The 27,290-nt window shown below is 42.3% G+C and overlaps 1 protein-coding gene across 2 annotated transcripts; it reads left to right on the top strand.

Annotated features, from left to right (window-relative positions):
- The first annotated feature begins 13,023 nt into the window (after positions 1 to 13,023).
- On the top strand, positions 13,024 to 27,086 carry RGCC (regulator of cell cycle). Of its 2 annotated transcripts, XM_080376858.1 has the most exons (5): positions 13,029 to 13,254; positions 13,411 to 13,590; positions 23,182 to 23,289; positions 24,822 to 24,884; positions 26,496 to 27,086. In XM_080376858.1, the coding sequence occupies exons 1-5, from the start codon at positions 13,167 to 13,169 to the stop codon at positions 26,501 to 26,503; spliced, it is 447 nt and encodes a 148-aa protein (XP_080232984.1). In that variant the 5' UTR covers positions 13,029 to 13,166; the 3' UTR covers positions 26,504 to 27,086. The 2 variants fall into 2 exon arrangements, with proteins under 2 accessions (XP_080232983.1, XP_080232984.1); XM_080376857.1 differs by having other exon boundaries at positions 13,024 to 13,590.
- Positions 27,087 to 27,290: the final 204 nt, after the last annotated feature.

The following is a 27,290-nucleotide window of genomic DNA, read 5'->3' as shown; positions in this document are numbered from 1 at the left end:
ACTGGTTTAACGTGAACTCTGTAAGTAGTTAAGGAAAAAACCCACCCCAAAACACCATTTAGCACATTGAGTCACGTCTCTCTCTATAGTAACATGCTACCCTGAGAAATATGACAAGATGTTTTTGTCTTACGTATTGACTGCGTGGCATTTGCTGTGGAACAACTTGCTCAAAGATGTCTGAAGCAGGGAGGGAGTTGACATAATGGGATTGTTGTGCCTCAGCAATACCCTACATCCACTTCAACCTGCACATGAGGTGAAGACGTGAAGTGGTTACAGTGGTCTTCTGTCTTTTATAGTGACGATAGTTTGCTAGGGATTTAATTCAGGCCTTCAAAAGAAGGCTGCAGTACTATAGTTAAGTGCTAATCCAGTCCTCTGTATCTTTTTAGCTTGACGCTTTAGATTGGAATTGAGCAAAAATACCTGGGGTGTCAGCAGCAGTTTATTCCTTAAGAAAGCAGATGAATAGTTTTGATTTCTAGACTAATGAATTAGGAATTCTTTTGCAAACACTAAAAACACAAAAAGTGAGTCTTCAGTCACCCAGTGTGTGGTGTGGTTTTCTCTTAGAACTGCTGGAGGCTTTCTCTTACTGCTGCTGAGTTTTTTCTTCAGGGCTGTCATCGCAGGTGTGAACTGCTTGCGATAGTATGTTCTTGGCAATCCTGTAGACTAGACCATTGCAAAGAGCAGGTAGGGTAGTATGGGAAGGATAACAGAAGTAATAGAGAAGAACAGGTGTCAAGGAAAGGTGTTTTTCTTTAAACTGTTCTGAAAAGACTCAGTGTCTTTTCAATAACTTGAATTAGAAAAGGCATCAAACTTAACGGATTTGTTAAATTGTCCCAAAGGAAATGTGCTGTAATACATAAATGTTAAGTGTCATAGAATCAATGTGTCATATTTCAATGTTTAAATTTTATCAGCTGACCTAGCTCTACTCTTCCTTTCATACTGTCTTTTTCATTCCTGTTTTCTTCATCACTGTTTTGCTTTTTTTTCCCCTCTGCAACTTGTCATCTCAAAAATAATTGAGTCCACTTTGGCAGTCAGTTATAGTCATTCTTGCTCCACTCTCCCTTATCCTTTTTCTTTCTCTAGTAAATGTGACGTCCCAGGAGGTGACTTCTCTTTTTCTTACCAGTCCATTGACATCAGGCTTAACTGCTTGGCTGCTTCAAGAATTTGTGGATCGAGTCACCTGGTGGGGGTGACTGTGAAGTTGAAGAACCTCACATCTTTGCCCCAACACAATCACACCCTACACCTCATCTTAGGTCTGAAATCTGAGACTGGCTACCCTCTCTCAAATGAGGCTAGCGGAAAATATGCTAGGCTGAGACTAGGATACTTCCTGTTTTCAGCATCACCTGTTCCATTGACCCACAGGGAGGTAGGAGTGACCCGTTTATGCTGCAGATCTCCTTCCTTCTGGAACTCTGGCCTGGCCTCAATGCATAAAGAGCAAGGCAGCAAGGAAGTTGCTTTAAGATTCTCTGTGGCCACCCACATGCAGACCTGTGTCAATGAAGCTATTGATACATAGCGTATTTCAGCTGGAGACAAATCTTTGTGGTAAGGACTGTTAAGCTTTGTCTGATGGTAGCAGTGGTTCTGCTTAGAAAAATTGAGTAGTGTAGGAAGTGAAGCCGTGATACCCTACAACTAGAGCTGTAGCTAAATCTTTGAAACTCATTCCTGATTCAAACCTGAAAAAATCTAGAACTGCTAAAGATCAAAAAAAATTTCCAGGTCTTGTAACATGCTTGAGTATTTTTATCGTGGGGGGTGGGGTGGGTAGCAAAAAGAAGCCTTTGACTAATAAAGGAAATCATATTGTTTTCCTCTGGCAGATTAACATTTCTGTATATATGCAAGATTTAATAAATTAATAACAAACACATTCAACAATATATCATTACAATTTTTTATCAGTTGTTTTTATCAATACTGTATTCAAATGCTTCCCAATTTTGTGATGCATTGTCACAATCTCCTTCCAATTTAATCTTTGCAGGTGGGCGTGGTGTGATGTGTGCCCCAACCAACTGCAGTTACCTTAACATGGGATTTGTTGTCCAGGCAGAAGGAAAACGTGCGAATGCAGCAACAGCCTAGCAAAATGCTGCCTGCAGGATGCAGGACCTTGCTTATCACTGCATACCTGGCAGTATTAGATAGTTGAGGGCATGGTTTAGTGAAGAGCTAATTCAGCTCGCTGAACTGACTGAAAGGTTTCAATGTATTTTTGACTTGTCTAATATCTGGTGGTTAATGAAATTAATTCATCAGATGATCACCAGAATCAGTGGCAGAAGGAGCAATCTGACACGGGCCAGCTCATCTTCAATGGCAACGCAAGCCTGTAGCTGGGTGGCATACGTGCGTCCTCTTGGGCTTCAGTGCCGGCAGACTGAACCACGAGCCATTGTGGCTCTCAGTTTGGCCATGCTGACTAGCTGGGTATCAAAAATGCTGCATCTCCTTTGGTGCGGGAAGCTGCCTATATGGCTGGGCATTTCTGTCCAGATCTGTTGGGGCTGTGCCCTTCCTTGAAGCCTGTGACACTCTTTCAGGAGCTGGAAGTGAGGGCAGTAGCAGCAGTGCTTTGTAAGTGTGTAACTAACTCCCCTAGAGAGAGAGACAGCAAAGGTATGGGCACAATTCTGACTTGAACTTGGGTTAGGTGCATTTGCTGCTGTCGACAACAGATGTTCTGCGGCCTTTGCACTCATGTAGCACCTATATGCTTACGTTAAGTATTCTGCTGTGTTGTGTGTATATATAGATTAGCTAGGCTTCATTTGCTTATCACCAGTCTTAGCAAAACCTTAAAAATGCCTTACATAGTCAAGATGTGAAATTGTTGATGCATTGATTGCAGTTGCTGTAAGTTACTGTAAGTTTAACTACCTGTCTTGTTTTGTGGATCTTTGAAAGCTTTTTGTTTTGATCTGTTTTATTGTGGATTTCTTTTATAAATCCCTTTTGCTTATCTCTGCACAAACCAAATAATTGTGTTAACAAGGTAAACACCACAAGAACTCCCTGACCCAGCACCCAGCCTCACGCAGGTCCCTGCAGTAGTGCTGGCCATCTCACCGAGTACCCACCTTTCCCTCTCTCCTTCCCACCAGCGGGCAGGCAGGCAGGCAAACTCTGAGGCTGACAGACATCATAGGGAATAAGCCTGTTCCAAAAGCCCAGGCAGGCCTAATGGAACATCCTGTACCTGAGGTTCACACAGATAACAAAAGTTTAGTCCAGAGTTAACAGTTCCGGTGGAAGCGGCGGTTTCTTGCATCTCTTCAGCTCGACCATCTCCAGACTTCCCAAATAATGAATGCCTGAGCTAGGAAGAGGCCAGGCTTTAACCGTAACACAAACTCTAAGCGTAAGCATGTTTTCATATGGGAATGCACTTGGCATTTACTGTTTCCACAGCAACATTTTGTGTACTTTCGGCATTTGTTTTTTCACATCTGAACCACAGGCGTTAATGAAAAGTGGCCAGGTAATGGATTTTCCACTAGAGGGAAGCCTTGCATCCAGAATATTTTCATGGGAACAGAAGGCTCCAGTCTTGCTTATTTTCAGGTGTTTCCTGGTTTTGTAGTAAGAGCACTGGAAAATGCCTCTCTTTTCTTTCTTTTGGGCAGTGGAGAGAGGCCATTGGTTTTTTGTGTTGTGCTTAAGTGGTGGAATTAGACTTGTATTTGTATAACCAGCTGTCTGTAGACATTGATTTGGGGTTCTGAAGTTGAGAGCACAGTTGTTTGGTCTTATTTCATACCAGCTGAGAACAGAGACACTGTGAAAGCATATTTGAGCCCACAGATGATGAGATTGGCCTTTGGGGAGATACTGTGTTAGTATGCAGAAAGCATCAGTCAACCCAGTTCCTGCCTTAATCTCAGGCTGTTGAAGAGGGGCAGCATGAATTGGCCTTGAAGATTAGCCTTCGCTTCAGTTAAATTTATCACAGACTAAGTATGCTGTCCGTTGACCACTCAGACTTCGCTGCTTAAACATATTTCAAGTCTAGAAAAAGTATTTGAGAACATGCTGTTAACAATTAAGAAGAGGTTCAGGTTTATGAGAGGTTCCTAGCGGTATTTTAGGTATGCAGTAAGGCGGGAGAAGGAAAGACGTGGTATTTCCAGGACTGATTTCGTATGATAAATGGTTGAACTTAAAGCAAACAAGGAAGGGAGGAGCAGAGCAGGAGCTGTCTCCCTGTTCCCCACGCACGGTGCCTTGCGCAGAGCACTTCTAGTTCAGGACAAGGATTGATACCACAAATAATAAACTGTCATGAAACCCATCTATAAATGTAAGCAAATTATATGTGCTTGAGGCTTGGGTCTGTAAACAGCAGTGCAAAAGATATCAAAGGTGTCAGGCACCAGACGAGCCTGTTAACTGTCACTGGAGATGTATAATCAAATTTCAGCTAATCCGCTCACTTGATTGTATTGAAGTGAGCTCAGAGAGTACCTGAAGTTGGAGGAACTTTTATTTCTATTAATAACATTCCCTGCATGTCTAAATATCTTTCTAGGGAAATTTAAACCAGTGGACAGAATGCCACGGATAAATTTATCACTTTGGGATCCATAGGACAGACCGTGATTCATTTGCTTTGGGGTTAGAGTTCTATTCCAGGTGGTGGGGACATGTACTGATGGTTAGCTTGGGCACTGCAAAACATCCGGATGTGGACCGGTATAGAAATCTCAGCAGGTACGTTCCCGCTATTGCATGTTCAGGGCTACAGCACGCAGCTGTGTGATTTGTGAACACTGAAGCATCCACGAGGTGCTTCTCCAGGACACAGAGGCAACAGAAACCACACAGTATTTGCAGTGACTTCAATAGGTGTAAATCTTGGGGATCCTACAGCTTCACTAGAGACTTTCTTTTTTAGTAAGCAGGGAATTCTTAAAAATCAAAAAGTTGGACAACTCTGCTGTCAGGCAACCCCTATATCCAATTCAAAGCTATGGGCACCTCAGGATGCCAAACATTTAAAAATAGTTACTCAGTAATACTGAGCTCTGCAAGGCTGATACCCTTTTTGCTTCTGATGTGCCACCTGTAACACGTTGTGCTGAAAGATGTTTATCCACAGGATTCCTTGAGCTTATTTGACAATTTGTTGCTAAAAACTTCTTTGTCTTCTCCCCACTGTAGTTCTCTTAGAAATACAACTAGTAAATTAGTGCTGGGCAGCATGGCGTGGCGTGGACAATTTGAAAGCCTATTATTTATGAAATAAAAGCTGGAAATAGAAAGTGAGCATATGGAAGAAGTTGTCACGGATCCTCCCTCTGGCTGGGAGAATTAGAGCATGGTTTACTTAACTTTCATTTGGGAAGAAAACGGGATGCTGCTATGGCTTGTCACAAAAATTATTTGAGGCTGAGAAAAATGGAAGAAACCCAGGGCTTTTAATAATTATTCTTAAATTGAAATGCAGTTGTCTCAGTCAGAGGAAAGAGCTGAATGCAGTATGTAGTTACTGACTGGTAACACTGATTCTTTTCTTCCCATCTACACAACCCCCTGTGAGTGCACTCATAACGAGAGAGGCTCCAATGGACCAAAGCATGGTTATTTCCCAACCATAAATATGCAAATCCCCATCCCTTAAAGGAGGGTGATTTAGTGGCTCACCAAAGCTCGAGGATTACTGCTTTTGTTCCACGTTTGTATGGTGACTGACTCAATGGGGTCCTGGTCCATGATTGGCACTACTGCAACACAAATAAAGGAAGAGCTCCACTTCTGTTCTAACATAGGCAACTGCATGCCTTCAGCAAACAAGTAGTCTTGGCTTCTCCTTTTGCCTCCTACTGCCTTAAAATCAACAGAGCATGGGAAGGAGAGCAAGACTTGATTTTTTCAGCCTGCTTTGGCAGTTTGCTTTGGTAGGGTGGATGGGAATGACATCCTGCACCCCCTGCCGTTCCTGACTTCCCTTACTCTTGTGGCTGTACTGGTCATGAGTTACCTTGAGATTGGTGCAATACAGGAGAGAGATGCTTCTGGACCATGGAAAAAACAAAGCGTTGCTTTAGTCGTACAAGGGCAAGTAAAACAGACAAAATTGAAACATTTTTAAAAAGAAAGAAAAAACACCACAAAACCCAGAGGATATTCAGTGTTCCCAGGAAAATCTAATAAGAATTCTTCTTGGGCAAGGAACAATTTTCTTTCTTTGGATGTGGTTAGTATCTTTCTAGCAGGTATTTTGGCCACAAGTATATTTTATTATCATTGTAATTATTAATTACAACAATTTAGAATCTGTATTTTTTGGCCGGGTTTAAGGCTCTGGAAATGCACAGTCCCCAAACAATGTTGGATATGAAGTACAAGATGACTGAGCCAAACAGGCTACGTGTATGTGACTGTCTGAAATATCATAACAGAAACAGTACAAAATGCTTAGGTTTTAGTCAAAGCAAATAGCATTGATGTAAATTACATCTGCCTGAAAATTTCACTGCCTTTTATTTTACTTACGGAGAAGATGAATTAGGAGAGATGTTTCATTATTTGAATACATTAGAGCTCCCTTACGTGTTTCACTTTACAAGACTTAAAATCTGTTTGCGATGTGGTTTGTGTGTCAGGTATTTTTCATTAAATACAAGCCTCTTAAACCTTAAATTCCCATTTGTTTCTTGTAATTGCCCACTGTTGAGTCAACGTTCCTTCTCCTCTTGACAAACTTACCATTTTTTTGAAGTAGCACAGTATCCAGCCATCTTAATTCCTCAATTTATCAACAATTCAGAGCAAAAGCAGGTGGAAAACAACAACTGTTTCACATTTTCATTTGAAATGGTACAAGTTTCCTGATGGAGTGGTAGTCATGAAAGGTTCTGAAGCAAAACTGGCAGAAAAGTAAAGAACTCGGCTTCTCCAGTTCATGATCCAGCACATTGATTTACACCAATCCCGCTGTAGTGGCAGTAGCATCAGGTAGAGGTCAAAACAGTGGTTTGCCCTGAGCTAGAGCCCACAACCTAACACACAAACCAAAAGTTGTTAAATTGAATTCGTGTGTATACTTTTTCCTTTTTTTTCACACTACCCTTTTAAATTGGTATTTACTGCTGCTGGACTCTTTTGGATGATTTCCACTGGGGAACAACTTCATGGAAGAAGAACAAACTGTTCCCTTCACCCAGTCTTGCACAGTCTCATGCGCAATCTGCCCGTGCAGAGGATACATGCACAGCCTTGCTTTCCTGGTGGTAGAGTCAAAAGGAGGCAATTTCTTCACTTCCAGTTGCCACACAGCACTCCAGCCACCAGGCTCTCTCCCCCTCCTGGCTTACTGCCACGGTTTCTTTGCTTACATTTCCCTTGCTGTCATCTTGGCTTTTTGACCACTTCTTTCTGCTTGTTCTCTGGTTTCTCCTTTGCACTGCAGGGGAAAAATCTACCAGACGTTTATCTCCTTGCACTAAGACCCAGAAACACTAGTACAGCTCTCAAGCAGTGTTTTGGTTAGTTTCTCCTACGTCTGAAGTGATCTCTAAAAAGGAGCTTCTTGCTTGTCTCCACTGCCACCATAGCATTATCTATTGCCTATGTACTTTATGGTCAGTGCATGCTTTGTGCGGTTGGATTTTGAGGATTTTCTGATGGACATGAACTTCTGCTGTGACTTTTATTGAACTCAAGATTGAAGGTTCCCGAAAACCTGTCTGTTATATATATATTACAGCCCAGTACCTCTTGTGTTGGTTTTATAATGCACTCCATTCAGTTTGCTTTGCTCCTGGACATTCTGTTTTCGGGATATCGCCAATGCTTTGTACTAGCAAAACGCATAGGCATCATTGGAAAAACCTGGTGTTCAATGAAGAAAAGAAGAAAAGGACTTGTCATGCAGCTTGATATTAGAAGTGTTTTTGCAAATGTGACCAGGAATTAGGTTGCCAGTAGTTGTCTCAGCTAAAATTTAGCTTAAGTTACACCAATGTAAAGCAGAAATGGAAGTAGTACCAAGGACATGCAGAGAGTACTTTTCTGAGCATGGAAGAATCAAAGAAGCAAAGACCATCTTCATGTTTTCAGTCATGTCTCCTGTAGAGTTGGGGTACAGTAGGGCTGGTCTCCCAGTTAAGTTTCCTCTGAAAGAGGTTAGCTCATGCACAAGAAAAATGCTTAGAAACTGAAACCACCAGAAGGCAGCTGGAGACAACAGCAGATCTGCATCAAAATTACTACTGTCCCAAGTCAGATTAATAATATGAGCATACCTTTAATTAAGTGACACTTTCCTTTCATCTTCTGTCAAAAAGGCACCAAACAGAATATGAGTTATTTTGAAACTTGCTTATCTCTTACTTACTCACTACCATCCGGCTCCTTATGTGAACTCCTCTCCCTTTCCCATGCAATGCTCAGCCAAAGCCTGTCATCCCAGAACTCTCAGATTCTTGAGCGGTTTTGCATATCTCTTTGCTGTGGACAGAAGCGCACACTAAACTGCCCCTGCCAGCAATGTCAATACAGGTTACAATTACACCTATCAGTTCTGACTTTTAATCCAGCTGGAACAGCAGTGATTACATTTAAACTGCCATAAACATGTTTCAGAGTAAACTTATTTAAATATATCCATTCAAAACTCCAAGAGCTTCTCCCTCTTGGTTCTGAAAGACAGAGGAAGAAAAAACTGCACAGGCTATATGGTGTTTGCATTTAGGAGGTGAATTTGACAACCATAAAATTTGAAAGTGTAATGGGTCAGAGAAGGTGAGTTTAAGTTTTGGCAGAAGTCAGCAGGAAGATTATTATTTTTTTTTTTTTTGCTTGCAAGGCCGCAGTCACGGGTAGCAGTGAGCTGGTCCGTGAGTCTGCATGCACTGTGTGTCGATCAGAGGAAGAGGGGAAAAACAGAAGGTATTGCATCAGTTTGTAGTAAGTCTAGGTTCAGGTTTAAGGTGTACAGAAAAGTTGGGAGAAGAGGAAGGGAAGTCCTGTGAAAGATCTCTGGCAAAAGATTAACTTTTAGCAGTTTTTTAAGATTAATTTTACTGCTGTAAGTCATTCACTTTTCCCACTGGCACCGTGGATTGAGCTACAGGTCACAGGCTTGTATTTAGCCCGGCTGGCAGCAATTGCAGGTTGTTTCGCCTCTGATGGTAGTTAGGTAGTGTAAAATGCATAGCTCATCTCAGCCAAGTTTTAATTAGGCAGCTGTCCTTATTACACAACAAGTTTAGCAATTCACTCACACAGGCAATTCCATTTGCAGTGTTAAAGATAAAACAGACTGTTAAGCACTGCCTCCACCCTTCAAAAGAGCATCCTGAGGGCAGGGCTGCAATGCACTGAACAGGGAGACAAGTTATGCTGATGATGTTTGGTCTATTCCTGCTCTGTGGCTCAAGGAGTTGGGTTTCCCTGTGTGTCAGTCTGGCTGGCACCTGTGCTTTTTCATCCTCTGGCAGTTTTCATTTTTCTCCTTCACAGCTATCTAAATTTTGGGTTGCCTTGCTTTCCTTCAGCTGGAAGTTTGGCAATGATGGCTGCCTGTTTGTCATTCACAGGTTTTAAATGAAGTATCTACTTTACCCACTTGGTACTCTTACTTTTGTAGAGAATTACTATTTTGATAAACTGAAAAATATTAAAAGACTCATGGGAATTATATGTTCAAATCTCCAGGCTGCTTCCATGGGCAGGGATCTGTCACTCTGGTTGTTGTCTAGCGCCAGTACTAGTGGGAAGATGGGCTTAGATTTCAGAACATGTCTGCCCTTAACTGTGGGAACATGGTGTTCTCTCAGCAGGATTGATATTGTGCGGTACTTTGGATCTTTGAAGCAGTGAAAAGAAAGGATTGATTAGACCAGAACTTTTCAGCCATTTCTGACTTGCAAATTGCCCCTTCTGCAGCTCCACTTTCTGCACATGGGGCTGCATATCTATTATGAATTTTAACCTACTTCTAATAAATTTGTCTTTTTTTGCTTGTCTTACATGAATGCCTCAGAAGTTGTTCATGATTCTGTAGGCATCTCTGGGTCATGGTTTGAAAACCACTAGATTAGTCAACCTGCAGCACCAATGTCTGTGTAAACCAGTTCTAGCATTCTCTTCGGTGTATCAGCACAAGGTTTTTTATCCCAAATTACTCCATGTTTCACTTAGAAAACTAGTATCTTGTGAGCCTTGCAACTTGGCTACATCAGAGTATACCTGCTAGTGTTTTGAAAGTCTTACCCTGAAGCATATTTACAGGCAGAATTTGTTGATTTAAATAACTATGTGGCTCACAAGTTTGTGAGGTTAAAAATGCAGTAGGAAACCACTGTAAACATTGCATCACCAGCTGAGAGGGATCCGGAGACACTGTGTCGAATGGTCAAGAAGAAATTCACTTTAAATACACCTTAGATGGCTGCCTAGAAGATGGGATGGATTCAGTAGCTGAAGTTTACATTACAAACTGCATTAGATGTTTCTACCTGTAAACACGAGCAGCCAGGCGCATCGGTCTGTGGTGTTTCAGGGCACTGCGCTTAAAAGTGGCCTTTTCTTTTTGCCAGGTGTGGGCTGCTCCCGTTGTCATCAGTGGTAAAAATGCATCTGGTTCAGCAGGAGCATGTCGGGGCCCTTCAGTAATATTTATGGAGGTGCACGGCTATGTGGTCGATAACATAGAACTGATAGGTGTAAAAGTCAGTCTTCATTTCCTCATGTATAAGCTAATTGTTTATGCAGAAGATTGAAATTCACCAGCTGAATGTCAGTTGCACTCAGTGGAATCTCAGGCTGCTTAGGAGAAAGCATGAGTATTTACTGGAAGAAATGTTAAAAGACTCGCCTATGGAGCAGTAAACACGACCAAGGAGTTTTAAGCCCAGTTTTTCTTAAGGAAAGAAGATTCTCAAACACATGGCTGTAAAGAAGGGAGGTTTACAGAATAATTTCTTCAGCATGCCTATAAATTATTCTGAAAACTGTAAATTTGAGTGTAAATGATAATTTGAAGAGAAGGCCAGGGATAAACTCTTGTATCACTACAGGGAAGCAGTTGTTCTCTTTCCCTACCCACATCCCCATCCGCTCTCTACTTTTATCAGCTCTTGGAGCTCACCTACCTGAGCTGAGCCCATTCAACTCAGCCCACCAGAAAATTACACTGGATTAGTTTTCTGCTGTTCTAATGTGTTGAATTGGCTCAGCAGAAGACGAGACAAACCCACTACAAAAGACACGCAGAAGGTCTAGGCCAGGAGTACAAGAAGGAAGAAGTAGCGCAGGTCATTCCCCTTTTTGTGGCAGCGAGGCCCCTGAACAACTCAAGCCTTATTGTACAGCTTCACCCCCCTACGTGTGCTCTTTGTGACGTGGCATAAGACCCTGTCCCAGCTGTGAGATTCCTTGACCATCATTAGAAGCAATAATAGGAAGGGCCCGGGAGGACTTTTAGCCTTTGGTTATTTTGCCCGTATTCCTCACACAATGGATAGATTCATAATCTAAAGCCTAATCTAAAACATCTTTTTGCTGCAAAGTCATGTCTTGCTATACAACCCAAGCACAGGACCAAATGACCAGCGCTTGGTGGGGATGTGTGTGGACAGTAGGGCTCATCATATGTGTAGGTGCCTGGGCAAAAGAGAATTGATGCCAGCTGCAGGCCAGGTCCTTATCTTCTTGGGCTGTGGGTTCTACCTAGTCATGTACTCAACAGTTCTCCTTTCTGCCTTGTGTCTACTGTCTTTCATCCTTCTTGTGCTGTTGTTGTGCCCTCGTATCTCCTTGTTCCCTACTTTTTAACCTTGATTTCCATCTGTGTCACTACAGTCCTCAGAAACAATTGTTTGTAGCCACTTTTATTAGCAGAAAGAAAAACAGAGGAAGACAACAAGAAAGGAGGAAGCTGCAGAATAAATAATGATTGAACTTCACCGTAAGAACTTCTTTTCATCCACTGTGAAAATAAATAAACGCCTCTGTATCAGCCGGTAAGGAGAGGTGAGCACATCTGTTAGATACAGATGGCTTATTGTCTAGAATATTATTTTTCTCATTTTGTGTCTTGCAGGAGCAATGACAACATGTCTGAAAGTGTCAAGAAGTTTTGGAGGGACATTTTTCTTCCATCTCCCCGTCCTCGACTCTTCTATTTTAATTCTAGGTATTCTCATCAACACACAAATACAATCATAACTCCTGACACATGTGCATGGAATAGCACCTGATGTCTGGTTTTCAGTATTACTGGCTGTAACTAAACATGACAAGAGTCTCCCCCAGTAAGTATTTAGCAGAACTGGTATTTTAGTGGCTCAGCTTATATTCACAACGAGCAAGAGGCAGCACAAGAGCAGTATTTGGTAGGTATGGCGTCTGTAAACATCAGGTTAACCTGACTTCAGGACAAGTGCTTAATACCTTTCTTCTATGAATAAGGAAGGCTCTCCACTGGAGAACGCGCTGGCCGATGCAGCCGGGGCCGCGGCTCTGGGTGTCGGAGCAGTTCCCCGTGTCACCCCTGCCACCTGGTCGCCCTCTGTGACGAGCCGGCCCAGCTGCCCCGGTGGCTGCGTGCACATGGCCGCTCGCTAAGGGATGGAGCTGAGCCGTGGCCACCGGCACACACCAGCCCGCCGTGGGCAGCGGGTGGCCGTGGCCGTGGCAGGGGCTCCCGGCGGTGGCTGAAGTGAAGCCACAGGCTCACTGAAAGGGACTGCCGCCTCGTCGTCCCGCTCTGCACCTAGCGACTAGCACCCACGGGGCAGGGGGGGATGATCCAGCCGTGTGTTCGTGCGAGCTTCCCTCCGTGAGCCGGCTCTGCTGCTCCTCTCCTCCGCCAGCGCCCGGCACACGCCCGGGGCAGGGCCCGTCCCGACCCGCAGACAGCCGGGACGGGGAGGCCGAGGCCAGCCAGAGGACGGCCCGACTGCGCCGTCGGGAGGGACGGTCAGAGGGCAGCCCCCACCCGTGGTACCGGTGAGCTGCTGCGGGGACCCGGCCCCGCGCCCGCCCCGGGCCGGGAACGCGCACCTGCACCGCCCGGCCCCCGCGCCGGGCCGCGGTGCCGCCGCCCCCTCCCGCCCCCTCCGCCTCAGTCCCCCGCCCGGCGGGCTATAAGAGGCGGCGGCGGCGGCGCCAGGCCGCCCATGCTGGCGGCGGCAGGCCGGGCCGGCGGCGGGGCACCTCGGCCCGCCGCCATGAAGTCGCCTCAGGCGCAGCGGCCGGCGGGTCAAGGTGGGAGCGGCGGGCCGAGGGGGCGCGGCGGGGCCCTTTCGCTTCTTCCCGCCGCGGGGTGGGGGGCGGGGGGGGTGCGGGCGGCGGGTCTGCCCTCACAGCGCGGGGGCCCGGGGCGGACAGCGCCCGACGGGCCCTCACGCCGCTGCCCGGCAGCGCTGGGGGACGACGGCGGCGGGGGCCTGGCGGAGGCGCTGGGGGAGTTCGACGCGGTGCTGGCGGAGTTCTCCTGCCCCGCCGGCCGGCGCCGCTTCCACTACGGCGAGCACCTGGAGCGCATGAAGCGGCGGAGCAGCGCCAGCGTCAGCGACGGCAGCGGCCTCAGCGACTCGGAGAGTGAGTGTCCGGGCGGGCCCGGGGGTGGGGGGTCAGCGCGGCGAAAACCAGCGCGATCCCCTCCCGACAGGGGCAGGGTGGGGAACCCGCCTGCTTTTTAAAGAGAACAACACGTTTCCCTTTACCTTTTGCGTTAGAAGGATGCGAAGTCTGGCCCCGCTGGCTTCATCCTCCCGGTGCTGAGCAGCAGAAGAGGGAGGGTGAGATGTGCCGAGGGCAGCCGCATCACAGCTGGCCCCTCTGAGAGCGGGCACGGCCGAAAACTGCTGCGGGAGAAGGTCGGGCTGCCGGAATGCTGGGGCATCGCGGCGTCTTCAAAACCCTGGGCTGACAGGGGCTGTCCGTTGTATCTCAGTAGCCGAAATACCAGCTGACAGTGAGGGAACTAAAGTGTGCTTTGTGGAACACTTGGAAGCTCATCCAGGTGCCTGGTTTGGTGTTACTGCTGTTTCAGAAGTGATCAGCTTAAGCGAACTTGCACCTAAGTATGCTAGATCTATAGCAATGGTGCGTGCAGAACATCCCCTGAGAAGGGTGGGAAGCGGATACTGGCTTAGGCCCTGCTGTGAGCAAGAAAGCATAGAAATGGGAAAAACTTCTTCTTACAGATACCTTGGGAAAAAGCGTTATCTCTCTTACTTAATTTGCTAGTCAGGAAAAGAAGAAATCTTTTCTCTTCCAGACAGTTAGATTGGAAACTGCTGTTCTCCTTGGGAGCAGTAGATGCAAGGGGTACTTTGTCAGAAGTAAGTTCTGCTAAAAGCAAACTATAGCCACTGTTCTAGGTCCTAACTGTACAGGGGGCTTCATGAAACTTACCTGGGTTTCAACTATTTATAATAAAGTTGTGTCTTTAATTTCTGTTGTGCGTTTTTATCAGTTCAGGGAGTTACTGTGCAGTTCTGTTGACTTAGCACTAAAATATAATATAATCGTCCTAGTACTTAAGCTGCAAGACCATTACTTCTCCATGTTATTAGAACCCTTTATTTCAGTATTGCGGCTAAGATTCTGTTAATTTTGTTGACAGGTAATGTTTTACCTGCTCTGAACTAGGATACCTTGTCTAGCAGTGCCTTTGGGTCTTTTTTCCTGTAGTCAGTGGAGATACATGGATCCAGATGCTGTTCTGCTGTTTCATAAATTAGTGGGTGAATCACTCCTTGTAAGTCTGTCTCCCTCTGAGGAAGATTGTAAATATGTGCCTAATCTAGGCTGGACCCTCTTGGGTGGCTGAGGGTGTGTAAGGTGAGGTCTGCCTTTACTGAGTCAAAGCTGATGTAGTATGTGAGCTGCGTTACAAATCTTAAGTCTATTATTAACTACAGCAATATGGCCGTAGTGTTACTATTTCTTGTGCAGTCTTCAATTTTGTAATATATTAACCTCTCACATACTCTTGCCACAAATGAGACACTTAAAATGATAGAGTGAAATAATCTGCTGTTGAGAAAACCATAAAAAACCCCAGAACTTAATTCTTGCATGGATAAAGTTATCTGTAGTTACTTAGCATATCTGCTGTGGTTTGGAAAACTTAAATCTTGAATGCTGCTTAAAACTCCTCTGTTAGAATTGACAGGAAGGACCTTTGAAGGAAGGTGATGGTGTTCTCTGGCAGGCCAGGAGGCCTGGTGAGAAATGGCATACTCATGTATACTGGAAGACTGGTTCTTCAGGAAGATCTGGAAAACAAAAATCTGTGTCACAAATTTGTGCTGATTTATTTAGGCTGAAGACATTAATGGGATGGCAGGGTAGACAGAGTTTGATGGTTCTATACGAAGTCCTTGAGGCTCTTGTACGAGGAACTTGTTGAGCTTTCAATCCCCACCCTCTGCTGGGGTTCCTCCCTTGGTGATGCATCATGTGAAAGGTGGCTCTGGAGAAATCAAAATCGCTGTCTTCTGGACACTGGCATATACTGGACCAGGACGGTGCACTGAGTCACCTATTGGCATCCAGTGGTGTCAAGTGTATGAGGTTATGACTAAGGAAAGTGATACAGAAAAACAGCTAGTTCGCCTTGTTTCTCAGAAAAGGCCCAGTAAAACTCTTCTTCCTAAAGGCATCATTTGGTGCAGACAACTTCTTGTTTTGAAGTTATGGTAGGATTGGAAAGGAATCACAGATTTATGAAGAGCTCCTTTTACAAAACAGGCTCCAGTGTCTGATGTAATCCAGCTACACTCCCTGCCTCTATTTTAAGAATAGATGCAGGGATTTTCCTACTTATCCAGGCTTTTTCTGTTCAAACTCGAACTTTTCCCCTAGGTTCCCCTTTCCTTTGGTCTCTATTGTGTAGTGCTGAGTTCATGACCTTGCAATTCCCATGGTAGTGCTTAGGTTAAACGCCACTGCAGGGTCAAGGAGAAACTGGGCTGAAAGACCAAGTTCTGACAACTTGAATCTGTAGCAATGCAAAAAGAATTCCAACAATATTATCTGCAGATAGTTTGAATGACTCTCTTGTTCATGTGAAGAGTCTTCACATCTTTGCAAGAATTTTGTTATCCAATGCCAAGACTATTGGAAGTATACTTTGTCGTGTACGTGTAGAACAGTTCGGACTGTCCTGTGTTAGTACTATCTCTTGTTTGTTTGTTAATGTAATTCTCCTAACAGATGTAGTGTGACTGAAGGTTAGGCATATGTATCGCTCGGTCACTTCTGCAGTGATACCTTTTGAGTCTAGGATGGGACTGTAAGGTAAGGTAACATTTTAAACTGTTGCAGCTGTTTGTTTCAGGACCCCTGTATCAGTCTTCAACTTTGAGAAGCTAATAACAGATACCAAGTGGTCCTACTCGAATAGCACTGTTTAGTAGGGTAAGGAAAGCCTTTCCTCTCCTGGGGTTTCTGCCATGAGGATGAGCCTGTTTAATTTAACAGAAATATTTACAAAAGATCTTTATCAATGTAGTTAATCCTGCAAATACTGCTTTTAACCTTAAAATCCCCTCTTGAGGGAGCTAGCTCCAGAAGTACTGATTTAAATTCTTACATTACATATTTCAGGCTCCTAAGAAAAATTAGACATTTCAAGAGACTACTGTGGAAAATGGGAACGATAGCACTTGATTCTCCCCTATCTTGTCCTGCTATTTGACTAAATAATCTTTGGACGAGGTCAGTCTTGGCCACATTAAGTAGTGTACGTAACACTGTGGACTCTAGACCTTACAGTAATAGAAAGGCTCGCAAGTGCAGATGTTCATGATGATCTTAGTACTTGGCCCACAAGTATTACATTAACCACAACAGCTGATGGGGTCAGTGCTGGAAATCATGATGCAACTGATGAGTTACTCCAACATTCTTGAGTTGCTGGACTGTGAGTGAGTACCAACTGTGTGTGTTTGATGTATTCAATTGAATAGGAGTATAACAGCTTTGTACTTAAGGTTATTAATCATGCTGAAACTTGTAGGTTGAGGGATACCTTATAACTCTTTGCTATTTACAGTGTGTGTTGGTTGTGATAAAATAGGATAAAACAGGAGTGCTGTACTGGCAAAAGCTACTAGTGTAGATGCAGCTATGTTGATGAACTCCTAGAGATATAATTTGCTTCTTGTGTGTTGGAATAAGCTTGCAAAGAAAAGTGCAGGCTTGCCTGCATAAATTGCATGCCTTCTTGGTGCATTGTGCTAGTACAGTATATGGCAATGTCTGGACAGTCTTCCAAGTTTAGGCTTAAGATAATGAATAGAAAGTTGGGACTTTGAGAGGCTGAGAAAGGAAGCACTTCAGTGTTTCTTTTGCTGAAGTTACAGTAACACCAGAAAGCTAAACTGTAATCTGTTGTTGGGCTTTCAGAAATGTTTCACACTTCTAGCTCTGGATGCATTTTCTTGAGACGGGTTCGGCTTCCAACCTCTTTGTTAAAAACATTGCAAATTAAATGCATAGATTCAATTCTTGCACTCATACAGCCTACAGTGTATCTTCAGGTTTTTTAGGAGTATGTAAATTCTTTCTGACAAATACCTCCAGCTTTTAAACACAACAACAACAAAAAAAACCAACCCTGAGTGCATCTAGAACTCTCAATTTTATAATCTCAAAACCAAGTAGGTGCAGGTTTACTAAGAGGTTGAACAGTATCTGTTAACACCCAGTGCCTGGTGTACTGCAAGCATTCGTGGTTACATGCCAGGAATGTCTCTATGTGCTTGCAATAATGCCTACAGATGAAGCATCAGACACTGTTAATACTGCAGCACTCATCTTGAAAAGCCTGTTTACATTGGCAATCTTGCAGTGTGTGACTAAATAATGTACAGAAAAAGGCAACAGAAATGACTGGAGACATAAAATTGTTTCCAAGTGATTAAATAGGCTGGGACTGTCAGGCTAGAGAAGAGATGTCTTGGGTGGGGACAAGCTAGTCTTCCAGAAAATCCTAAGTGACATTAGGAAAGTGCCTTACTGTTACCAAGTATGAGGAAATTAAATTAAATCAACACATTTCAAAGAATAAGAGAAGCTATTTCTTCTCACAGTGTATATTTAAATGGTAAGATATATTGCCTTAAGGTATCATGGGTGCTAAAAGTTTACATGCTCAAAAAAATAATCAGATAAAATTATGGCAGGAGGGATGGGGCCACTGGGGACTGCTGTAGGCTGCTGCTGTCTTAGAAAAGATACTGGTCTGTGCCTTGCAAGAGCTTGATAGAGTTTATCTTGAAGCCATCAGTCTGTGGCTGCGCCACTCTTAAATAGGCATCTGTTAGGAGAGACAGAATGTGGAGTAGGTGAGCAGCACATCAGTCTTGTATGATAAAGAGAACATTTTGAGGAGTTAGATTGCTTCTGCAGACTTCTAACACCTGTCCCTAACAAGAAGGCAGTATGATATTTATAAGGAAAACATGAAGCAAGACTCATGGAGAAATAACCTGTTACTAAATGATCTGAGAAATAATGTTTTATTAAATTACTGATATATTCAGGGGGAAGAAAAGCCAGAAGTTTCAGGTGCATAGGCTTCTCTCCAAGTATTTCAATTTAATGAGAAATGTGGGGGTTTTGTAAGGTTTCCTGTTCTTATCTTTCCAGCATTCCTGTTTCTATTACACTTTAGAAAGGGAGCATTAGTAAATGGGAAGGTTGGAGTTGGAAACACAGCCTCAAAGGTACCGAGTGTGGTGGGGGAGTGGAAAGGTAAGCTTTGTATATAATGAGAAGGCACGCTTGTGTGCATCTGAATTTCAGCCTTCCTAGATCACTTCCTTGTATCTATGTGATTTGAAATCTTTTAAGTAGTGAGGCCTAGGCATGTCAAAAATGAAAAGGTGTGATTTTTGTGTCAGTGTTTGAAGTGATGTTTGTTAGCTAGGCGAAAAACCCACAAAAAATGCCCAGTGGAGCCAAGCATAGGTGTGATTATGATCGAAATAAACACTATCCTTGAGGGCTGCAACACATGTTGTGAAACAAGCTCTTTACATCATGAATATTTCTCACTTCCAATGGCATTAAATTCCCAATTTTATCTTTTTAGTAAGTAGGCTATGTTCTAACTAGGAGTGAGTTGTACAGTCTGCTCATTAAATGCAGAACTATTGTTTTATAATAAATTCATGGCTTGTAGAGACTTAAGAGGAATTTTAAAGCTCCTTCCTGAAAACTTTAGGGATGTGATTTATTTTTTTCCCCCTAAATTCTCCCCACTGAAAACTGCCGTAAAAAATTTTACTGACTCCAGGGCTCTTTAAAATTGTATCTTGAACTATGGTACTAGAAAGAGCATAATACTGAAGAAGTCAGACGGCTGAACTTTTCCATTATCTGCTTTAAAATGAAAAGTTTGAGGTTTTCCTCCTTTGGTTAATTACTGCCCAGAACCTTTCAATTACTCATTTCATGGGGACATTCTATATTTACATGGTATTGCCGTGGTTGTTCTTTGTGGTTTAACCATATATTGGAACAGCAAATGTCAATACTAACTATAGATTATTTTGCCAAAGTAACATACACCCATATTTATTCCAACCCCCTAATTTTGCAGCTGTTGGTTTAGTTTGACTTACGTAAATCAGCTCAATAGCTTACTCTCTCAGGTTTTAAGGCTTTTTTTTCTTTAAGAGACAGTTTGAGTGTGTTTTTATTTTTTAAACAGCCAAAGGGACATAGTTTATATGTACACACAGGCAGTAGAATCAAAATCCAAAGTGAAAAATGTTAGGAATGATAGATAAACTTGCGTTGCAGTTGGAGAAAAGGGGCTCCATGTGAAAGGACAGCAGTGATGAGAGATCCTTGGCATCAGCTTCTGGTTATTGGGTTGCAGGGGATGCTGTATTTGTGTGGCAGTGGAAGCCTTCCAAGGGCCATTATTGGAGGTGAATGAGCAAATCTTGGCTGAGGCAGCCAGTAGAGAGCAAGGATTGATGTGTCCTTTTCCCAGAGCTTTCTGCCCTACAGCCACACTTCACCAAATAGGATATTACTGTGTGATGGGTATCGCAGTATTTTTTTAATAGTACATTGTTTACAGCAGTTAGGACTGTGATAGTAGAGCCAATGCCTTCCTCCTTCCATCACCAGAGTTTCTCTGCTGCTCGGTGGCACGTGTAATCCACAGCCAGTAGCTAAAGTATGTTTTTGCTTTTTTGAGAAAGATAAATGTTGATTTTTCATGAAACTATTAATATTACAACCCATCAGAAGATAAAGCTGTTTTGTGAGAACACTTCACCTTTTGATAGTGGAAGAAAAACATTCAGATACTTAAAGCAACTGTTCTGTCTTACTTTCTTTTTGCCCAGTTGTAAATATCTCCCAGCATAAGGTTTGTGGAAGACAGTATGAAATAACATTTTCTAGTTTCAATAGATTGTGAGGTGAGAAGTCAGTACTTTAAACTTCTTTTGGAAGGAATATGGTGAGAAAACCACAAAAAGAATCAAAGTTGACTTGACTGCTAGCTTGGATGTGTACATGGATATAAATAAAAAAAATTGGGTGAATAGTTTGTGGCCAATTTAAATGGCTTATTAAAGCTTTCATAATGTGAGTTGCCCCCACAGGCATTCACAAAAAGAACATTTTATTCCAGCTATGTAGAAGAGCAACTGGAGCTTTGGATTTGGTGTATGCAAAGAATTGTTTTGTAATATAAATTCACAGCATCGCTCCATTTGGTGTCTGGATACTAGTAGCGTAGACTCCACATTAAAAGTACACTCAGTTTTGTAGCCATTTGTTCTCTGGATTATTTTTTGTTAATTCAGTGAGCTCTAAAACCTTTAAAGTATGAAATAATTTGGAAGTTCTTTATTCTGCTCTTTTCAAATACATTGCCTGGAAAGTGTTTTATCTTTGGTCTGTTCTGTCAGTGTTTCAGCAAGTTGTACTCTTGGCTACAGGACTGTTTGTGTGAGGTGTTACAAGTTGTTTGGCTTTTTTGTGATGGGAGGGGTTTGTCCTGAACAGCTAGTTTTCCGTTTTAAGTTTCTTGGTCACTAGTGTTTGCATCTTGGCTGAAAAAAAATGTGATTGTAGTAGAAAGTTGGTCCATAAGCTGATTTCAGGAGGAAATTTGTGTTACCTTTACCTGTTACGTTCAGTAACAGGGTTCATATTGTATAGTTGTATAGTACAATACTGGTGACACACATCATTGCAGAGCATTGCCAGATTACCCCCTCCCCATAGGTTTTTATGGTTTTAGGAGCTACTTTCAAAATTGCTTACTCTTCCGTTTTTCTATCTACAGTTATCTCAATCCTGGATTGTATTAATCAAATCTTTCTTATATCTGAACTTCCAAGTAGATAGGTTTTGGTCTGCTCAGGTTTAGAGAGAATAGGGACTTAGGAGTGAAGATAAAGAAATAGCAATAAAAAGCTGGCATGAAGAAGTATACCCCTCTTTTTAAACAAGAAATACCAACTGGTGGCTGATTTGGGCAGGCAATAGTCCCAGGTAACAGATGTCAGTCACAGCATTGCTCATGTCTGCGTAGTGCTGTGGGTAGCACGTGTTTGCTAGAACAAGATCAGAACTGATTGCAATGCGAACTGTGAAAGGTACAGTACTCTTATGGGCCAACATGCCTGTGAACGAGGAAAATATTCCAGGTTGAAGCTTCTCGCACAGGCTGCTTTGGAGTGTATTGCAACAGAGGTAGGCCTGGAAGCTAGCACAGAAGAAACAGACAGTCGGCCTATGGCTGAGGAGACATCTGACAGGCTAAGTAGATGCTGTCAACTGGTCTGGTCTGATTTGTCACTGTGTCTGCGTATTCCTGTGGAAGGTGATTTTGTGCTGGTAAGGACAGCAGGCTGGAGGAGATGGGTGTGGACACATGCTCTTCCCAAAGATGGGAAAACTGCGGTAGAGGAGTAGTCTGCTGGAGGATGGTCTCTACATTTGCTATCTGCAAATGTCATGGCAGTTTTCAGTGGGGGTGGAGATGGGTGCATCTTGGCAAGCTGTGTTCTTGCCCCCTTTTGCTAATTCAGCAAGACACCCTTAATTTAACTAAGGCAGTCATCTCCTGGATTAGCAAATGGGACAGGCATCCAAGGAAGTGTGACAGTTCTGACTCGGATGACTTAATGCTTCAGTGCAACCACTTCTTAGGCTGGGGCTGCAAGGACAAATGATACATGTGCTGCAGGGAGACAAAATTGCTGGCCTCAATGGCAAGTGGTGGTAGTTACCACCCCATATAATGAGACATACGCTTATTTCCTAGGAAGTGTGCCAAATAAATGGAGACCATTGGCATGTTCATATTACAGTGGTTTCTTTTTGTAGAACTGCAGTTTTCAGGTCACTGGCTCAAAGCTGCAGGAACTAGCAGTTTTAGTGTGTCTAACACAGTGACAATTCCTCCTTCCAGTGGAGTCCTGACTAATACTTTGTGTGCACTGTGCATTTTGAAACTTTTTCTTAAAAAGAGACAATATAAAGATCAGTTTTTGATATTTCTGAAATGTAAGGCATTGTCTAAAAATCAAAGAACATCAGAATGATATTGGAACTTTCCAGGGCATATAAAGCTTTCTTTGAAAGACCGCCTAAAATAAGATTGCAGAACATCTTGTGTACAGACGTTCTGATGCCATACCATTTATCTAGAATGCAAGACCTAAAGCAGCAGAGTAATGTATGAGTTTGGTGAGTTTGCTTCAGGGATGAGGACAATGCTGAATATATTCTCCATTCCAGGGACTGTCCTTGTCCTGGAGCTCTTTATTCAGCTTTTTCTTTAATGGCTTTTGAAAAAATCAGGTAACCAGATTTTCCCAGAATATTGTGAATTAGTCAGTCGGGTCATACCAGGCTGAATTTAGTCATGTGGGATAATTGCCATTCTTGTAATATTTTCCAAATGATACTGACTGCAGGTAAAGCTGACACTTTCCTCACTGGGAGTGAGGACTGGGCCTAGGACTGCTTGCTTTTTAACAGTAGCTTTCACACAATGGATGATTTATTTATCCCTCTGACTTTGAAGTCTATAAATTTTTCTGCAGACTTTGAAAGCCATATGAGGAAAGGCCTTATTTTTGTTTTCTATTGCAAAATTGCAGAAGGTGTTAATTTCACTTTATAATAAACTTTTTACAGGTGCAGATTCACTGTACAGAAATAGTTTCAGCCTCAGTGATGAAAAGCTTAATTCTCCAACTGCATCTACTCCAAGCTTGCCATCTCCATCCGTAACTCCGTGTAGAGGTAAGTTTAATTTTAACTGCTGGCACTGGCATTTCTTCCTAAATCTTCATTATATAGGCTTCTTTCTGTGAGCCAGGATTCACATGCATGCATTCGCTCTTTTGTGTGTGTTTTTTTTTTTTTTTTTTTTTAATTACAACAAAACTAAGGATTACTGTTGAGCACACTACAGATTCAAGTATTATTGTCTTGATTATCAACAGCAATAGCACACTGCATCTACACTTCTTTGCAGGCGACCTGGCAACTCTTCTGGTTTTGAAACACCAAACTAAAAAGTCCAGGTTTTTGGTTGATGAAGAATCATAGTACTACTTACAGAATATTTCACTTAAGAAATAACACAAGTTAATTCTTACTGAAGCAACTAAGTACCATAAGTGTCCCATCTGCTCGCAGAAATACTTAGCCTGAATGCAGAGGTACAGTTGGCAACTCCTCCAAAGCCCTATCTGTCATTCAAGTTAACACAATTACTTGGATCCATACAGACCTTGCCCAGTTGATACAACCCATGCTATGCTATATAACCCTAGCAATGTTGTTTCAAAGCAGCTTCTGTCTTGCAGATGATCAAGGAGCTTTTTTTTTTTTTTTTAATTCAGGTTAACTTAGATTATTGATATGTCTACTCCAGAGTTAAATGATCAGTCATACGTAATGTACTACATGGTGCTTTTGTTGCAACTAGTCTTCTCAGATGCATGCTGGAGAGCTTTTCATGCTTTCATGGCTTTTCCACAGTGACCAGTTACAAAAAAAACAGTTAAATGCTTTCTTTCTAATTAGCTGATACTAGGGAGAAATAATGAGTAATAGTTACTAAGAAGTAGCAAGAAAGAGTTCAGTTAAACTGTCAGGAAATACTTGGCAAGGAATTGCACTAAAAGTCAAGATGCTCTTCCTGATGAGAAGACAGAAAGACAGAAATAGAGTTGGAACCAGCTTGGAATGGACCACAGAAATAAGAAAGCCCCTTGCAGTAAAACTAGATTGAGTGAACCAGTGGTGTTCTCAAGAGTGGAAACTTAGGTGGATGTTTGTATCCTAATTTATACTATATGTCAGATCCTTTGGTCTTGGTCCATCACAACAAACCAGTGTTACTGATATGATTTAAGAGGCTTAGATTTGAGTAGGACTGGGAGCTAACTGGGTGGGGTTTGATTAGGGTCATGAATGCAGTATCTGAATAGATGTAAAAAGGCAGACTCCCACATAGCAAGGACATGGATTAGTTGGCATAGAGGTTGTTTTTTTTTTCTCCACTTCCTTAAAAAGCACAGGTTGAAATTAAACAGAATTGCTTCGCTTCTGTCAAATGGAAAACCATAAAAACCAGAATTTGCATTGTCTCCCCTGTTTTCTAAGAATGCATTTGGACATCGCAGCAACTCTAATGACCTTTCCTGAAAATAATCCACAGCATGTTTGATACCACTGAAAATGATTTGGAGGATCTTGTGGTTCCAGTGTTTCTTTTGGCCAAAGAAATATGTCATGTCTAAGCAGTATTTACTCTTACATTGCAGCAAAGCTTGGAGACACAAAAGAACTGGAAGACTTCATTGCTGATCTTGACAGGACACTAGCAAGTAAGTAGATTTTTATTAGTAGGCTGCATCTCACTTGGTACTGTCAAAGGGCGATGAAAGCCAGTGCATGGGAGGAGAGGAAAGGGAAGGCTAGCAATACTTTTACATAGGTGGCTTCATTTTAGTTTTTTAATCCTATGGATCATTATGTGGATAGACATACATATTACTCCAATGGACCCATGTCCCCACCTCTGGGGCAGCTGCAATTCACCTCTCCTTTACAATGTGCAGATCAAGTAAACATCACTTTTGTAAATACTCAAAACTCAGCTAAAAAGTGGTGTTTTGTTTCTTTGTTATAAAGCTAAGTGACTGCAGGAGTAGCTGTAGGTGAAGGGAACCTTTCTATTCTAGACTTTGCTTTATGAAAGAATTACAGAGCTGCTATGTTCTGTTTGTGCTTGTCTACCAGGAATGGAATTTAGATCACTTTTTCTGTCACTATCTACAGATTGTGTTTTCCAGTCACAGTACTAAATTGTTGGTGGTTGGTTTTGGTTTTTTTTTTTAAATCATAATGAACAAAACCAAAAAAAAGCCCTTCTGTTCCCAGCCACGTACTCTGCCTATTCTTTCTCCTTCTTCCTGTGCTGTTACAGACATGGTACTGGTGATGTGTGTTGTGGTTGTTGTTTTTTTTTCTGTATGGAACCAGACTATAGATCCCAAACCAACAAACTGTAGGACTAGATCTAAACAGCAGCATGATACTCCCCCCTACTCCCCTCTTCCAGTAAATTGTGAACTGAGTTTCTTGTATTCATTAGGTATTTTCCCTTCCCTGTAATTCTTGAACCCTTGGCCATCTGCCTTAGACTTAACCCAAGACAGCTGCCTTTACGAGCTTCCTGCTTCCCTATTGTTTTTCGTGTATCTTAATCCTGGTTTCACTTCTCTGACTTAAAATATATTTGTAGTTTCCTGACTTCTGTCATGGATGTATGCTTAAGCTAACTTTATCTTTACCAGTGAAACCTAATGGACGGCTTTTATGAAAAACTTCAGAGTTTCGGAAGGTTTGTAGAACAATGAAACCCCAAACCAGCAAGTATTTACATTACTGTATCTTGCACAGCTGTGTTGCAGCTAACTCTGAAAGAATTGCCTGTAGTGTATGGGTTTCATTGTCCCCTTGCAAAACATGTTGAAGGTGAGGGTAGGGACTGCCACCTGCTGTAGTGGGTTTGGGGTTTTTTGTTTTGTTTTTTTTTTTTAATCCTAAGCAAATCTCTAGTGATTTCAGCAGAGTCTCATTTATAGTGTATCACTGTAAGAAGTGACACTATCTTTATTGTACACAGAAATTCTGAGGAAAAAGTCCAGCTTCCATCTGATACTTACCACATGTTTGAGGAGTTGTATTTACATGCTTGAGGTGACACAGAACTTTGTACAGATGCCTTTTCAAGCCTAAACACTCATTAGAACAGTAATTGCCTTAATATTTTACACACTAACCTTCTGGCTCTCATTTTAATTAAAAAGGCATAATTTTGGCTTGTCAGGCAGTCTAGCAAGCTGGGCATAGATAAGGTGTCTGGTATATCAACAACATGCAATCTTGTTTAATATGGAACTTAATGATCTTTCTTGTTGTGTTATTTCCAGGTATGTGAAATGAATCTTTGGCATTGTGCTTGCCTGTGAAATTCTTCTGAAGGATAAGTAAAATCAATCACTGAGAACTGCTGCCCTTGTCTGCTAACTTTGCTACCCAAGATATTCACCTTCGGAACATAACCTTTGCAAACTCCTACAAGTATTTAACTGGCAACATCAGTTTTGTCACTTTGCAGCAGATGGAATAAATAACTTAAGTGTTACAGCTGTATTTTGCTTTAAAATATAGCTTGAATTTTAATTTAAAGTTGCTTTTATGAAAATATATTTGTAATTTTATATAGTTGAGAACTTTTAATGCTTTTTTCCATTATAATATATTTTTGTATGCAAATAAACCCTGAACTGGAATCCAGATGTCTGAAGCTGTGAACTCAAACATAAGTACAAATTAAGCTCTTACAGAAAACATCAAGCTTTAAAATATCTGACAAGGGTGTATTTCCTGTTAGGTAAAATGTGTTATGCTGGCTTTGTGTGGAACTTCATATTTTTCTTTTCAAATTGCTTAAATAAGGGAATTTTGTACTACATAAAATTAATACAACCAGGAAAATAATAAAGTTGGTCAAACTGTTACTTCAGATTTGCTTGAATACAAATGAAAGAACGCTGGTTTAGCACAGACTTGGAACAATAACATCTATTTCAAACACTATGTAAAAGCTAGCATGAAGTACATACCATTCTACCTGAAGTACAAGCTGGGAGGTCAGACAGTTAGGCCCATGGATTTAAAGGTATGGAGTTCCTGTAGCACCAAGAAAATATTTAAGTGTCTGG

This window comes from Falco punctatus (genome assembly GCF_963210335.1).
Source record: "Falco punctatus genome assembly, chromosome: 2".
Taxonomy (NCBI): domain Eukaryota; kingdom Metazoa; phylum Chordata; class Aves; order Falconiformes; family Falconidae; genus Falco; species Falco punctatus.
Note: the sequence above shows the minus strand (reverse complement) of the source record. Positions and strands in the feature narration are given on the sequence as shown.